This window comes from Maniola jurtina, chromosome 28, assembly GCF_905333055.1.
Source record: "Maniola jurtina chromosome 28, ilManJurt1.1, whole genome shotgun sequence".
In the NCBI taxonomy this organism is placed as follows: Eukaryota; Metazoa; Arthropoda; class Insecta; order Lepidoptera; family Nymphalidae; genus Maniola; species Maniola jurtina.
In genome coordinates, this window is record NC_060056.1 from 840,451 (window position 1) to 857,721 (window position 17,271).

Consider the following 17,271-nt stretch of genomic DNA (forward strand, 5'->3'; position numbering starts at 1 on the left):
GAATACAAATAAAAGTATAAGTTATTTTTAACCCCCAACCCAAAGTGTTACAAGTTTGACGTGTGTATCTGTGTATCTGTCTGTGGCATCCTAGCTCCTAAACTAATGAACCGATTTTAATTTAGTTTTTTTTGTTTGAAAGGTGGCTTGATCGAGAGTGTTCTTAGCTATAATCCAAGAAAATCGGTTCAGCCGTTTGGAAGTTATCAGTTGTTTTCTAGTTACTGTAAGCTTCACTTGTCGGGGGTGTTGTAAATGTTTAATTTACACTTGTTGTAGCAAGCTCGAGCGTAACCAGGCTCTTCCTTTCCGGAACTCACACTACAAGTCGGTCCTGTGCGAGCTGTGTGGCAAGAAATTCCCTGTGAGAATCACACTTCACACTATCACACTTCACACAGTATATATGTATACTTTATATATATTATATAAGCCTCAATAGCTCAACAGCTATATAGGGTTCCGTTCCTCAAAAGGAAAAACGGAACCCTTATAGGATCACTTTGTTGTCTGTCTGTCCGTCCGTCCGTCCGTCCGTTGTGCCTGTCAAGAAACCTATTTCCGTTATAACTTTCCGTTGACCTAGAATCATTGAATTTGGCAGGTAGGTAGGTCTTATAGCACAAGTAAAGGAATAAATCTGAAAACCGTGAGTTTGTGGTTAAATCACAGAAAAAAAAATTTAAATATGTTTTCAAAGTAAGATAACTATACCAAGTGGGGTATCATATGAAAGGGCTTTACTTGTACATTCTAAAACAGATTTTTATTTATTTTTAAGTATATCAGTTTTTTATTTTTCGTGCAAAATGTCGGGAAATTACCCGAGAACGGAATCCTCGGTGCGCGAGTCTGACTCGCACTTGGCCGGTTTTTTTATAACGTAGTGTCAACCCCATTTATCCCCTAGTAATACATCACACTTCCTACTAATATTATAAACGCGAAAGTTTGTATGTTTGTATGGATGTTTGTTACTGTTTCACGCATAAACTACTGGACTGATTTGGCTGAAATTAAGAATGGAGATAGATTATATCCTGGATTAACATATAAGTTACTCTTAATCCCGGAAATATAAAGTATTCCTACGGGATTGTTAAAACCCATATACACGCGAACGAAGTCGCGGGCATGACCTCGTGTTGTACATTTTTATTTTATTTATTTATTTAGTACGAATGAATTGAGTTGAACACAGAATATTTTAAACCACGTGACTTCACGCGATGGAAATAATAGCAAAATGAACTCGCAATGTTGGGTTTTAAAAAGTATCAAATTAGTGACGCGACGTTGCGTGATGCATCAAATTAGTAACATGACGTCGCGTGATTCATCATATTAGTAACACGATGTCGCGTGTTCAAAACACTACTAACGTGTCCACAGTTGCCGGCGAATCTCCGAGATCACATGCAAGTACACACTGGTGAGAAGAAGTACAAGTGTGAGATATGTCCCAAGCGGTACACGACTAAATTTGTCGCCAAAGCCCATATGTTGAACAGTCACAGCGACAACCCAACTCGGCTCCCGTGCGGTGTGTGCCACAAGGATTTCAGGAACCTCTCCAACCTATACCGACACATGCGGGTGAGTGGTCATAATAAGATTTAATTCTTTTATTTATTTATTTTTATTTTTCACTCGAGGATGCCCGCGGCTTCGCCCGCGTGGATAAAAAGTAGCCTATGTCCTTCCCCGGGACGTAACCCAAGCCTACCAAATTTCATTAAAATCTGTTCAGCGGTTGGGCCGTGGAAACGTAGCAGACAGACAGACAAACAGACACACTTTCGCATTTATAATATTAATTAGTATGGGTGTACCAAAATTGTTACAAAGTTATAAATAAATTAAGTTACATTGGCCTACATTGCATTGGTTTACATTGGCATAGTAATATACTGGTTCGCAGATTCGCTCAATGTACTAATGAGGTAAAATTACCCTATTTAAGGCCCTCAACGCATTATCGGCTAGCCGCAATGCGGCGGGCCGTTGCGGCAGGCCGCAAGACATGCGGCCTGCCGTACGTTACGCCGCAAGACATGCGGCCTGCCGTACGGTACGCCGCAAGACATGCGGCCTGCCGTACGGTACGCCGCAAGACATGCGGCCTGCCGTACGGTACGCCGTACTCCGGCTAGCCGTATCGTCTCAGTTCTATGGCGGTCCGCCGCAATGGTCAGTAGTTCTTGAATATTGCTCGAGATGGACGTCGAAGAAGTTGCTGCAGTTATTTAATTATATAATTCGCTGGCAACTGAGACCAGAGGCGCCACGTGCGGCTGGCCGCATAGTGCGTAGAGGGGATGCGGCACACCGCATTATTCAACCGGAACGGTTGACGGCCAGCCGGAAGTCAGTGCGTTGAGATTATACGTTTTCATAGTAAATTTGACATGCGGTCTGCCGCAACGGCCCGCCGCATTGTGGCTAGCCGCTAATGCGTTGAGGGCCTTATAAAAGGAACCAAAAGCTTAATTTCCTAGAATCCGCTAAATCAAACAAATCTGTATGGTGCTACATGCAGCATGCGACATACCGATCGGATAATGTTGCGAAACTAATTTCGTAATGTAAATTCCACTTAAATCAATTTTCAAGTTCTAAATTTGTTTGCGCTGATAAGTTGGTGGCACTGTACTGTATATGGTTTGTCATTTGTTCTACAGACACACAAAGACACACGCCCACTCTACAAGTGCGACATTTGCGGCAAAACGTTCACGACAGCCGCCGGCCGGAACCAGCATGTCGCCCACGTGCACCACAACGTGCCGTGGCCCAAGCGCAACCGCCGCGACAGGAAGCCCAACACGCGAAGTCATTGTGTCGATAATAGTGGCTCTCAAAACTCGAACACCGCCGAAACCAGTGCCTCTAGATAATTGTATACATATATAATGTACTAGACATGGTTGTCATTTGTTCTACAGTCACATCAAGACACACGCCCACTCTACAAGTGCGACATATGCGACAAAACGTTCACGACAGCCGTCGAAATGGTAATAATAAAATCTTGTTCCGCCCACAAACTCAATCTTTATTATATTAATAATTATAATTTAATGTTTACAAGAAGACATACTTTTTACGACAATCATGTGGAACGAAACATCGAATCTCGAATATCGAATGACAGAAAAACATCCTACAAAAATAGAACATTATTTTTGTCTTAAGTTTTTCTTGATGTAATGAGATTACATATATTATGTTCCAATACGCGCCCTTAATCCATTACATCGCAACTGACATAGTATGCCCTTAACTTATTACAGTGTAATATAAACACGCCCTTACATCGCGCCCTCAATCTATTACATTGTAATATAAACACGCCTTTACAATTTTCTGTCAATCAGATAAAAGAAATAAAACTGTCGAAAATATTTGATTACAAAATAAATTAAACTATAAACCAGTTCTACGGCAAGCTCATAATATTCCAATTACAATATTATGCCCTATGCCCCCTTAATCAAATATCTTCAGACATAACTCTGATAAAAAATGTTTCATTTTAGGACCATGTAAACATTTTGTTAAAATATCTGCCACCATTTTTTCAGTTGGCATATATTCAATTTTAACTAAATTATTTGCTATAGCCTCTCTTATATAATGATACTTAATATCAATATGCTTAGTTCTGTTGTGATTCATCTTATTGTTTGCTATTTTATGACAAGATTGATTGTCATTATACACCACAACTGGACTAATTAAACAATCATCATTTACTAAGAGAAACTCACCTAGCAAATTACGTAGGTATACCGCCTCCTTAGACGCTTGACATAGACCTACATACTCTGATTCTGTAGAAGACAACGAAACACATTGCTGTTTTCTACTTTCCCATGTTATTAAATTAAGACCTAGTTTAAAAATTAAACCAGTGAATGACTTCCTGTCATATGCACCGCCCCAGTCTGCATCTACATAACCACGTAAAATAACTTTATCAGATTTTACAAACTTTAAACATAGTTTAGACGTTCCTTTCAAGTAACGCAGTACTCTTTGGGCAGCTTTGTAGTGTAATTCATTATGAGCAGAATTGAATTGCGACAAAACACTCAAAGCATGTGCAATATCAGGTCTTGTATTAACTGCTAAATAATTTAGACACCCTATCAAGTTTTGGTACGGCAAATGACTCGTATCTGCTTGTGACGCCTCTTCTAACTTAAGCCCAACCTCCATTGGAGTTGATGCAGGCTTACAATCCGATAACCCAAATTCATCCAAAACATTCAGAATGTACTGTTCCTGATCGAGAAATATTGCACCATTTTCCCTTCTCAGTCGCATTCCTAAAACATGCCTAGCCGGACCTAAATCTTTTAATTTAAATCTATCGAGAAGACCTATTTTTAAATTATGCTTCTCCTCTTTACTATTTCCGAAAATAAATATATCATCTACATATATTACAACAATAATTCTCTTATTGTTACCCGAGCTTTTGTTATACATACATGGCTCTATTTTCGACTGTACAAAACCTAAATCTAACATTGTCCTATCTAATTCGTTAAACCACGCATTCGAAGCTTGCTTCAGGCCATACAAGGACCTTTGCAATTTACATACCATGGTTTCTTGACCTTTGACAACTGCACCTTTTGGCTGTAACATGTAAATATCTTCCTTTAACTTACCATACAAAAACGCAGTATTTACATCCCATTGATCAATAAACCAATCGTATTCAGCAGCTAGTGAGAACAATAGCCGCAAAGTGGAGCTTCGAACTACAGGTGAATACGTTTCGTTATAATCTACACCACGTACCTGTGTAAAGCCTTTCGCTACTAGCCTAGCCTTATATTTTACAATATTTCTTCCATCGCTATCTTTTTTAATCCTAAAAACCCACTTGCAATGAATCGGCTTTTTGTCCTTTGGTAATTGAACTAACTTCCATGTTTCGTTTTCCTTTAGTGACCGAATCTCTTCATCTATAGCTTTTTGCCATAAATCCCCATCTGGTCTCGCTAAAGCCTCCTCAATGGTTAAAGGATCGCCGTTAATATCTGCAATGGCATTACATATGCAATTATTTACATCTGGTTGCTTACGTGATCTAAGATTATAACGTGGTTCAACCCTTTCCACAACGTTTTTGGTCTCGTCTTGATTATTAACCATTTCTACATTGTTTTCAGTTTCATTGTTATTATCAACTGTCTCAACAATAGTTTCAACTTTATTCCTTATTTTGTTTACGTCCTTATTTTCAATCTCTTTAAGATTGTCATTTGGCACAGACTCTTTTTGTCCCTCATCCAGATATATAGGAACAACTGTGTTCTTCGTTTCTATGTCATTAACACCAGGAAAAGTATTCTCTAAAAATTTAACATCTCTATATACATGAACGGTACTTGTCTTTGGATCCATCAACCGATAACCCTTAGTGTTACTAGGATATCCAACAAAAATCATTGGTACTGTTTTGCTATCCAATTTTTGTCTCTTTTGTTTCGGTTTTAATCCATATGCTAAACAGCCAAACACCTTAAGATGACTTAGATCAACTCTCTTCCCTGTCCATAATTCCTCCGGAACACCATCTTTTACGGCCTTAGTAGGGCTTCTATTTTTTAAATATACAACAGTATTTACAGCTTCTGCCCAATACTTCTTATTTAAATTAGCTTCACATAACAATGCTCTTGCTTTTTCTATAATCGATCTATTTGCCCTCTCAGCAACACCATTTTGTTCAGGTGTGTACGGGACCGTCGTCTGATGCTTAATACCTTCAGAGCTAAAAAATTTATTAAACAATCGATTACAGTACTCCGACCCATTGTCAGACCTTAAACATTTAATTGATTTGTTCATCTCTTTCTCTACTTCCGCCTTATACTCACGAAATTTCTCGAAAGTTTGACTTTTATTTTGCAGAAAATATACATGTGTTTTCCGAGTAAAGTCATCGATAAACAGTAACATGTATCTTGAACCACTAAACGATGGCTCTTCCATCGGACCGCAAATATCACTATGCACTATTTCCAAGATATCCCGTGCTCTAGTACCTTTGTTCTTAAAAGGACTCCTACACGTCTTCCCTTCAATGCATGGTATACATGGTTCGATTAAATCATTTTGTTTAAATATCATTCCATTCACAAGATTTTTCAAATTATCCATATATTTTCTACTCAAATGTGCTAACCTTCTATGCCAAAGATTTGATAAAGTTTGACTTGACAATGTCACGTTCAATGACATGTTATGATTTTCTTTTAATTCGAAAATTCCACCAACATCCTGACATTTGACAATTTCTTTATCCTCTTTCGTTATGATACAACCTTTTTTGTTAAAATTCACAACGTAATCTTTTTCAGCTAGCTTGCTCACAGAAATTAAATTCATGGACAATTCGGGAACGTGCAAAACATTATCCAATACAAGTTCTGTATTTGCATTGATCTTCACATTAGCACTCCCTTTACCTTGGATCGACAATTCTTCCCCATTTGCCACTCTTATTTTCTTATCCGCCTGTTTTTGATATTTGGATAAATTATGTACATCGTGGGTCATATGGTGCGAACATCCACTGTCAATATACCAACTCTTCGTTTTAACTGGCTTCTTGTCTACAGTATTCATGCAAATCGACGCAAAATTATTTACTGTTCTAATCTGCTTCTTTTCTTTGCATTCTGATGCTTTGTGACCTGGTTCATGACACCTAAAGCATTTAAAGACTTTCGACTTATTTACCTTTGAATAACTATTTGATTTCGATTTTTGGGAAATCATATTCGATTTATTTGCCATCAAAACATTCGACGATGTAATCCTACTTGACTCATCTCGTTGTCTATTCGCCTCTTGTATCAATTTGGTTTTAATTTGCTCAAGGCTCAGTTTTTGTCCACTGTTGTCTACAGCCATTATAAGGGGATTGTATACTTCACTCAACCCGCTCAGCATAATAGACACTATCCAGTCATCATCAATTGGAGCATCGATGTCATGCAACTGATTACACAAAAACATTATTTCGGAGATGTACTTCTCCATAGACTCGAAGTTTTCAAGTTTACATTGCCAGAGTTTTCGTTGTAACGTAATTCGTCTTCCCCACCCCTTGTCTTCGTAAGCTGTGCATAAACAATCCCAGACCTCTTTTGCAGTCCTTGCTCTATACACATGCGTGAAGCAATCGGGTTCAAGTAAAAGGCAAAGCGTTGCTTTTACTTTTGTGTCCACTTCTACCAGGTTTTCTTCTTGTTTACTCGTTTGACCTTCATTTGCTACGACCCACCACCAGCCTTTCAATTCAAGATAGTTCTTTACCTTAAATTTCCAATTGGCAAAGTTTTCTGTGCCTTTCAACTTCTCGATGTGGCCGCACAAACCAGAATCAGACTGATGTCTTTCTTCCATCATCATACGAACAAAAAATTTGACCCGATACCACTGAACTATTCACTTTAGATTGAGTTTCAGGGCTTCCAGTTTTGCATGCAAGGGAACCATAACCAAATGGTAATAATAAAATCTTGTTCCGCCCACAAACTCAATCTTTATTATATTAATAATTATAATTTAATGTTTACAAGAAGACATACTTTTTACGACAATCATGTGGAACGAAACATCGAATCTCGAATATCGAATGACAGAAAAACATCCTACAAAAATAGAACATTATTTTTGTCTTAAGTTTTTCTTGATGTAATGAGATTACATATATTATGTTCCAATACGTCGGCCGGAACCAGCATGTCGCCCACGTGCACCACAAAGTGCCGCGGTCCAAGCGCAACCGCCGCGACAGGAGACCCAACACAAGAAGACTTAAGACAAATATGTAACCCAAGTGACTTTACTCACAGTTTGCTAAGAATGTCAGCAAAACATGACCCGTTTTTAGGGTTCCGTACCTCAAAAGGATAAGCGGAACCCTGTCCGTCCGTCCGTCCGTCCGTCGTGTCTGTCAAGAAACCTATAGGGTACTTCCCGTTGACCTAGAATCATGAAAGGCAAGTAGGTAGATCTTGTAGCACAAATACAGGAATAAATCTGAAAACCGCTAATTTGTGGTCACATCATTTAAAAATATGTTTCAATTTTCAAAGTGAGATAACTATACCAAGTGGGGTATATGAAAGGGCTTTTCCTGTACATTCTAAAACAGATTTTTATTTATTGTGACGAACACTCAGAAATAAAAGAAATTAACTTGTATAACCCAAAAGGGATTTAATTCCGATATTCACAAGATTATATGCAGTAAATAAATCACTCAAAACTACACGTAATAATGCGCGCACGCGGCCCGACAACCGCTTTTATGCATCGCCATCACTCCTCTCCTCTCCTCTCCTCCCCTCTCCGCACCTCTCCGCACCTCTCCTCGCCTCGGCTCGTCACCCCTCGCCTCGGTACTACTCGCTGCTCGCTCCTTCTCTCTCTACCCGCTCCTCGCACGTTACAGTCGGCCGTCCTGAAACAATTGCACCGCAATTGGCGCGGCGCAAAAACATACTTTAGCTCTTCAATAAAATCTCCTCAGCTCACAATTTTAAACTTCTAAACTCAATCCAGATTTTTGACCTTTACCAGCTACCCAGTTTGAACCAACTGCTCAAATTGAAGCAACTGCTCAATCTGAACCAAATGCTCAATCTTAAACTGGTCAATGTAACTAACTGCTCAAACTAAACCAACGGCCAAATTTAAACCAAATGCTTAAACTGAACTAAGTGCTTAAACTTAATCAACTGCTCAATCTAAACCTACTACTCAAAGTCTCAATCTAAAACAACTGCTCAATTTAAATCAACTGTTTGAACTAAACCAACTACTCAAACTAAACAAACTGCTCAATTTAAACCAACTGCTCGGTCTAAGCCAATTGCTCACTTGAACCAACTGCTCATCTGCGCCAACTGCTTGATCTGAATCAACTGTTCAACGTAAACCAATTGCTCAATCTCAATCAACGTCTCAATCTAGACTAACTGCTCAATCTTAAGCAACTGCTCAATCTAACTAACTGCTCAATCTAACTAACTGCTCTACCTAAACTAACTGCTCTACCTAAACTAACTGCTCTACCTAAACTAACTGCTCTACCTAAACTAACTGCTCTACCTAAACTAACTGCTCAACCATAACCAACTGCTCAATTTAAACTAAAAGATCCATCTGAACCAACTGCTCTATCTAAATCAACTACTCAACAACTAACTGCTCAATCTTAAGCAACTGCTCAATCTAACTTACTGCTCTACTTAAACTAACTGCTCTGCCTAAACTAACTGCTCAATCATAAACGACTGCTCAATCTAAACTGAAAGATCCGTCTGAACCAACTGCTCTATCTAAATCAACTACTCAATCTAAACTAACTGCTCAGTCTTGACCAACTGCTCAATTTAAAGTCTAAACTAGCTGCTCTACCTAAACTAACTGCTCTACATAAACTAACTGCTCAATCATAACCAACTGCTCAATCAAAGCTAAAATATCCGTCTAAACCAACTGCTCAGTCTAAACCAACTGCTAACTTGAACCAACTGCTCGTCTACACCAACTGCTTAATCTGAACTAACTGTTCAATCTAATCCAACTGCTCAATCTCAACCACCTGCTCAATGTTAACTAACTGCTCTATCTGAACTAATTGCTTAACCTTAGCCATCTGCTCAATCTAAACTAACTGCTCAGTCTTGAGTCTAAACCATATGCTCAATCTGAACTAACTGCTTAATCTATATCAACTGTTCCATTTAAACTAACTGCTCAATGTAAACCAATTAGGTACTCAATTTAAACCAACTGCTTGATCTAAACTAACTGTTCAATCCAAAGCCTTAACCATCTGTTCAATCTAAACTAACTGCTCAATCTAAATCAACTGTTCCATTTAAATTAACTGCTTAATCTAAACCAATAACTCAATGTGAAAACATAGGCTCAATGTGAAAATCTTAGACTCAATGTAAAAAGCTTAGACTCAATGTAAAAATCTTAAGACTCAACTTAAAACTCGATACCAAAACCTCGTTATTTACCTCGATATCAAAACCTTAAATTCAACGTCAAAATTTTAACTCAAAGTGAAATCTGAAACTCGATTTCAAAATCTTAAACTCAATATCAAAATCATAAACTTAATATCAAAGCTTAAACTCCATCCTAGATTCGATATCAAAATCATATACTACATATCCAAATTTTTATCAATTTCAATATCGAAATCTTAAACTCAATCTCAAAATCTTGAACTCGTTATCAAAATCTTGAACTCACTATCAATATCTTAATTCGTTATCAAAATCTTAACTCGTTATCAAAATCTTGAACTCATTATCAATATCTTAATTCGTTATCAAAATCTCGAACTCGTTATCAAAATCTTAAACTTGTTATCAAAATCTTAAGCTCGATATCAAAATCTTAAACTTGTTATCAAAATGTTGAACTCACTATCAATATCTTAACTCGTTATCAAAATCCTTAACTCGTTATCAAAATCTCGAACTCGTTATCAAAATCTTAAACTTGTTATCAAAATCTTAAACTCGATATCAAATCCTTAAATTCAATATCAAAATCTTAAACTCAATATCAAAATCATGTACCTACTCAATAACAAAATTTTTACCTCAATATCAAATGTTAAACTCGATGTCAAAATCTTAACTCGTTATCAATATCTTAATTCGTTACCAAAATCTTAACTCGTTATCAAAATCTTAAACTCGTTATCAAAATCTTGAACTTACTATCAATATCTTAGCTCATTATTCTTAAATTCAATATCAAAACCTTAAACTCCATATCAAAATTTTAAATTCGTTAACAAAATCTTAAACTCGATATCAAATTCTTAAACTCAATATCAAAATCGTAAACTCGATGTCAACAGTTTAAACTCAAAATCAAAATCATAATATACTCAATAACAAAGTTTTTAACTCAATATCAAAATCTGAAACTTAATACCTAAATCTTAAACTTGATATCAAAATCTCAATTCGATAATATCAAGATCGTAAACTCAATATCAAAATCATGTACCTACTCAATAACAAATTTTTACCTCAATATCAAAACTTTCTCGGTATCAAAATCTTACACTAGTTATCAAAATTAAATTCTGAAACTTAAAAGCAAAATGTTAAACTCGATATCAAAATCCTAACTCGATATCAAAATCTCAACTCGATATCAAAATCTTAACTCGATATCAATTCTACAATATTTTGTTATGATCTTTAACTCAAAATCAAAATCTTAAACTTAGTGCCAAAATCTTAAGCTCAATATCAAAATCCTAAGCTCGATATTAAAATCTTAATTCGATATCAAAATCTTATCTTAATATCAATACCAAAATCTTAAACTCAATATCAAAATCTTAAACTGTTTATCAAAATCTTAAACTCTTTATCAAAATCTTAACTCGATATCAAAATCTTAACTCGATATCAAACTCTTAAACTCAATATCGCAATCTTAAACTTTATATCAAAATCTTATCTCGATATCAAAATCCAAAGTCTTCAAAGAACATGACATGACATGTAGGTACAATATAAAAAAGCAGTAGGGGGAGGGGGGGCACATTGATTCACGGGGCACATTGGTACAGTATCTATATCTCAAAACCGATAAACGCTACACAGTCCGGCACATCACTAGAATGCTCAAGGGCATTCACAAGAATGACAGTTGTGACACCGTTCGCCGCCAGTTTGCCGTTGGACCTCAACGGTCACTAACGTGTTGAAAGTGGCGTGCGCCGCTGCCTACAAAAAAAAAACGTGAAATGTAATTGTGTCTCAGGAGGATTCTTTTAGTTGTTTTTGTTATTATTTGTTACTACAGGTAAGTAAATATAGTTATTATTGTATTTTAAAATGTTTTTGATTGCATTATTATTATATATTAGATAAAATTAATTGTTTGTGGAAAAAGTCCGTTGGGGCACTTTGATACGGTAATGTGCGGGGTACAATGATACGTATCAATCTGCCCCTCTAGTGTATTAAAGTGCCCCGTCAAAAATAATAGTTTATTTTATTGTTTATTTTCTTTTTTTCAGAAAATGGTGCGCACGTACAAACCCAAAACTGATAGAAAAAATATCAATGAAGAAAACATTGAAGACGCAATACGTGAAGTATTGTCAAAGACTTTATCTATACGCAAAGCAGCCGACAAATATAGCATCAAAACTGCGACCCTACAACATCGCATAGAAAAAGCCAGAAAATCATTTGAAGCTACCAGAATATTATCTACAAATGAAGCATCCTCTTCATTACAAGCAGAATCTTCTTTATCACAAGCAGGTCCATCTTCACCACAAATAGCACCATCTATGGAGATGGCACAAATAGCGTCATCTTCAGCACACACTACTACTGCAGCTTTATCATCACACACTGCTACAGCTACTTCATCAAACATCTATGGTTCCAAGTATACCGTTGCACAAGTTTTTTCAATCGAACAAGAAAAGGCATTGACTCAATATTTATTGAATTGTAGTAAAATGCACTACGGCCTTACATTGAGACAGCTTTTGACTTTGGCATACGAGTTCGCAGAATCCTCAGGGTGTAATTATCCAAAATCCTGGAAAAAAAACAAATGCGCTGGAAAAGATTGGGCAGCTGGCTTCAGGAAGAGAAACCCAGAATTGAGTCTACGAAAACCAGAAAACACAAGCGCAGCAAGAAGCTTTGCTTTTAATAAAGCTGCTGTAGCTCAATTTCATGATAATTACGAACGCATAATGAGACAGTACAATTTTACACCCGATCGAATAATAAACTTAGATGAAACAGGCATAAGCACAGTTCTTTCTACTCCTAAAGTTATTGCTGGAAGAAAACAAAGACAGGTGGGACAAATAGTTTCTGCAGAACGCGGAGAGTTAGTTACTTTCTGTGGTATTATTACTGCTACTGGTTCTTCTCTTCCTCCAGTTTATGTCTTTCCAAGAGTTCACTACAAAGATCACTTCCTAAATGGAGCTCCTGATGGAAGTCTAGGGTTGGCAAACAGAAGCGGCTGGATGACATCAGAATTGTTTATAAGAGTTTTGAAACACATTCAACGCCTTACTTCGAGCAATAAAGATAACCCAATTCTAATCATTTGTGACAACCACGAATCGCACATTTCAATAGAAGCTGTTAACTACTGTCGTGACAACGGTATTGTTTATTTGAGTCTGCCCCCACACACGTCACACAAATTGCAACCGCTTGATGTCAGTGTGTTCGGACCCTTCAAAGGCAAATTGAAGATAGCTTTCAACGACTGGCACATTCAAAATGTTGGAAAGACTTTGACCATATACAACATTGCTGAACTGTCAAAATTAGCATATTTGGAATCATTTACACCAAAGAATATCATAGGTGGTTTTTCCAAACCTGGAATTTGGCCAATTAATAAACTGGTATTTGGGGACGACGACTTTGCACCGATAGACATTTTCAGCACAGGTTATCACGATTTGACAGATGAGAACACTCACAAAACACAAGATTTACATTTTGTAGACTCGGAAACAACTCAAAATAATGAAGTTGTTGATAGAGAACAAAATAAAACTCCTACTTTGGATACCGACCCAATTTCAGTGTCTGATGCTGACGATTCTCTACATGTTTCTTCATCACAGGCTATGCTTACTCCTGACGTAGTTAGACCTTATCCAAAAAAGGCGATTACTGACAGTGTCTTAAAAAGAAAAGGAAGAGAAAAGGGACGATCAAGAATATACACTGACACACCAGAAAAAAATAGATTAGAAAGCTTACGTAATGAAAAGGACAGGAAAAGAGAATTACAAAAAGCAAAACAGCATGCAAAAGAATTGAAAACAGCGAAAAATCTGTTGGGGTTAACTGAGCCAAAAAAGAAAAAGAGAGTAACTTCTTTGCCTGCAGAAATAGATTCCGATTCTAGTCTAGATGAAGTCGTGATGACGAGTGATAGTGAAGACATTGAAATGCCATCGGAATCAGAAGAAGAGGTAATTAATGAAGAACCAGTTAATCCTGAACACATAAATATTGGAGATTTCCTACTAATTAAGTTTGAGAAGAAGAAAACTGTGATTCACTACGTTGCCAAAGTCGTATTTAAGTATAATGTGACAGAATATGAAGTATCATATCTCAGAAAAAAAACAGGGTCTTATAAGTTCATATTTCCAATTGTGGAAGACAAAGCAAGTGTGGATGTTAGAGATGTAGTTTTGCAATTACCAAAACCAACTTTCTCCAAAGGCACATCTCGAACATCGTCGCTTTATTCATTTTCGGTAGGTTTAACTCGATATAATATCCAGTAGATTGTTTTGTAATTTATATGAGAGTTTTTATGATTATTTTTGTTAAATTTTTGATGTTTGTTTAATTTTTTAAGAAAACTATTGTTCATTTTGATAGGAGGTTCTAATATTATATTTTCATTAACAATATTCAATGTTAAAGTCTGATTACTTAGTAAGTATATAACTGATTATATAATTAAGAAAATAACAGAGAATTAGTCTTGTTCTATGATGACAATATTGTTTTTTTTTGTGATTATATTTCTTAAGTAACTTAAGAGACTGATTATGGCTAATGTGCACTCTTAATAAAAAGTGTTTTGCGATCTCAATCAATAAAATTGTTTTATTTCTTAATTTTAAGTAATAATACAGTTTATATTGGGTTTTTAGTCAGTTTAAATTTGCATTTCATATGGATCTAAAATACGTATCAAACTGCCCCACCCCATGTATCAAAGTGCCCCACTGGTGGGGCAGAATGATACAAACATTTTATTTTCTTAAAATCACATTATCTCTATACGTCGCCAATTTTTGCGGTTTTTGCGTAGCCAAAATGTAAGCTGACATATCAGCCAATGCACACATCAAAACAAATATTTAAATATAATGCTTTATGGTCCTCAGAAAAGAGATTTAATTTTTGTGTATCAAAGTGCCCCCCCTCCCCCTAGATTTGCACTTACCTCTTACCTTACTTACCTCTGCTATTTCCGAACACTGTTCAGCATGAGCAATGCTGTTCTCTTTTCTATCGTGGTCTAGTATTTGTTAATTTCCTATAAGAATCTCTCGTATTGCTCTGAAAATAACTAATAGCTCACTCGGTAAGGCGTGTATTACGCATGAAACGGCTGTTTGATCACTTAGCTGGCATCTGTAGTACATGGCTAACTTTTCTTGAAAATATTTTGTTATGATCTCATTCGTCATTTTAATCTGGACATCAACTTTCAAATTCAAATTCGAATTCAAAATATTTTAATACACGACTCCACAACTTCTCTAGTAACACACGTTACACAATCATCGTCTTCCATTTTTCTCAAGTGTGGTTGTATAATTCTAACAGGTTATGGTTATTCCAACCACGTGCCTGACCCAGAAATTTCGATTGCAAATTGAATGATTTTATTTCGTCACTCCACTGATAGATCTCGTCCAACTGAACAATTTTGCTAATCCAGCTTTCTACATAATAACACATGATTTTATGTATTAACACGGTTTTCTCGGATAATTTTCCGAAGTACCCTCAAAAAATAATAATTTAGCGGCTTTACCAACGTGTTTATCAAACATAACCTTCAGTTCAGTCTGTGTGTGAAATGACAACTAAATTTGTATCTGTACTCACTTACGGGTCTTGAAAAAAATCAGCGCTTTCACAATCTCTTGCTGACCTTCGCATTCTCTTCGACCTCAGGGATATTTCTCGCTTTTCTCGCTTCATTGTGAGATTTTTGTGGGCCTTATTCATCCCACTTCTGAATGTGACGAACACTCAGAAATAAAAGAAATTAACTTGTATAACCCAAAAGGGATTTAATTCCGATATTCACAAGATTATATGCAGTAAATAAATCACTCAAAACTACACGTAATAATGCGCGCACGCGGCCCGACAACCGCTTTTATGCATCGCCATCACTCCTCTCCTCTCCTCTCCTCCCCTCTCCGCACCTCTCCGCACCTCTCCTCGCCTCGGCTCGTCACCCCTCGCCTCGGTACTACTCGCTGCTCGCTCCTTCTCTCTCTACCCGCTCCTCGCACGTTACATTATTTTTATTTATAATAGTTTTTAATTTATCGTGCAAAATGTTGGAAAAAATACCTGAGTACGAAACCCTCAGTGCGCGAGTCTGACTCGCACTCGGCCGGCTGTTTGTACCAGCGTTTGGGTCGCTTAAAGTGGACCCTTTGTTGAATAGCTTGTGGTGTTAAAAAATGTACTAGACCATGTGTTGTTCTTTTCATTTTTACTTCAGTCACTTATCTATGTGTGTGAAATAAAACAAAAACTCTTTTTAATTATGGTTTTATTATTTATAATTATTTTTTACGAGGAAATGAAAAAATTCCGCTTACCTTACTTTAACATGAGTACTACGGTAAATATAAGAAGATAGTATAGAAGGGCATTATTTCATACAAACAAATTATAGCTTTATTCATAACGAATTGATCGACATAAGTTTTTTAGGTAGCTTCTATACAAAATTTTAGAGAAAACATCATTTCAAATGGTGTGCGTCGATATCCTCATATCATGCGCGGCGGGCTTGCCACATTGGTTTACTACAGGATGCCCGCGACTTCGTCCACTTGGATTTACATTTTTATAGATCCCGTGAGAACTGTTTGATTTTCCGGGATAAAAAGTTGCCTATTTTGATGACAGGAACGCAAGCTACTTCGGTACCAAATTTCATACAAATCGGTCAAGTGGATAGGTCTTTATTAATCCCGCGGGAAATCTTTGATTTTCCGGGATAAAAAGTAGCCTATGTCCGTCCCCGGGATATAAGCTAACTACCCGTCCGAATTAGTCAATATTAGAGCTAATTTCTTAAACTGGACACTTTCAAGTAAAGATTTTTATATAAACCTGTGAGGATGGTACTGCCATTGTCGCAAATGAAATGCCATAGCCCATAAGCCTACGTTGCCGTATTAGTTTAAAAAATGCGAAAAACCATATTAAATTCGAATTTCGCGGGCAGGCGCGTTAGTAAGTGTAAGGTCTTTGCTTCCACCTTAATCGGTGGACCACGAACAGAATGAGAATCAACTATGTCGATGGTTTTGGGTTTTGCCATCGATGTATCGGATTCATCAAAACATCGATGTATCGTTTGCATCCCTAGCTAGAGACAATCACAGCAAGTTTTTTTTTTTTTAAACAAACAATTCTT

General features: G+C 36.8%; 2 protein-coding genes across 2 annotated transcripts in view; both read left to right on the top strand.

The window, feature by feature from the left end:
* LOC123879529 (zinc finger protein 766-like) overlaps nucleotides 1-8,025 on the top strand; it is a 9,381-nt gene extending 1,356 nt beyond the window's left edge. The window contains exons 2-6 of the mRNA XM_045927296.1: nucleotides 280-364; nucleotides 1,393-1,596; nucleotides 2,946-3,004; nucleotides 5,022-5,025; nucleotides 7,755-8,025. Coding sequence (XP_045783252.1) covers nucleotides 280-364; nucleotides 1,393-1,596; nucleotides 2,946-3,004; nucleotides 5,022-5,025; nucleotides 7,755-7,862 — 460 coding nt within the window. The 3' untranslated portion in view covers nucleotides 7,863-8,025. The remainder of the gene's footprint in view (nucleotides 1-279; nucleotides 365-1,392; nucleotides 1,597-2,945; nucleotides 3,005-5,021; nucleotides 5,026-7,754) is intronic.
* A 3,571-nt stretch (nucleotides 8,026-11,596) lies between these two features.
* Nucleotides 11,597-15,028, top strand: LOC123879482. Its single transcript, XM_045927202.1, has 2 exons — nucleotides 11,597-11,886; nucleotides 12,104-15,028. The coding sequence occupies exon 2, from the start codon at nucleotides 12,107-12,109 to the stop codon at nucleotides 14,369-14,371; it is 2,265 nt and encodes a 754-aa protein (XP_045783158.1). The 5' UTR covers nucleotides 11,597-11,886; nucleotides 12,104-12,106; the 3' UTR covers nucleotides 14,372-15,028.
* The last annotated feature ends 2,243 nt before the right edge of the window (nucleotides 15,029-17,271 follow it).

Excerpts from the sequence above, each read along its gene's own strand:
- LOC123879482 (XM_045927202.1), top strand. The coding sequence starts at position 12,107 with ATGGTGCGCACGTACAAACCCAAAACTGATAGAAAAAATATCAATGAA.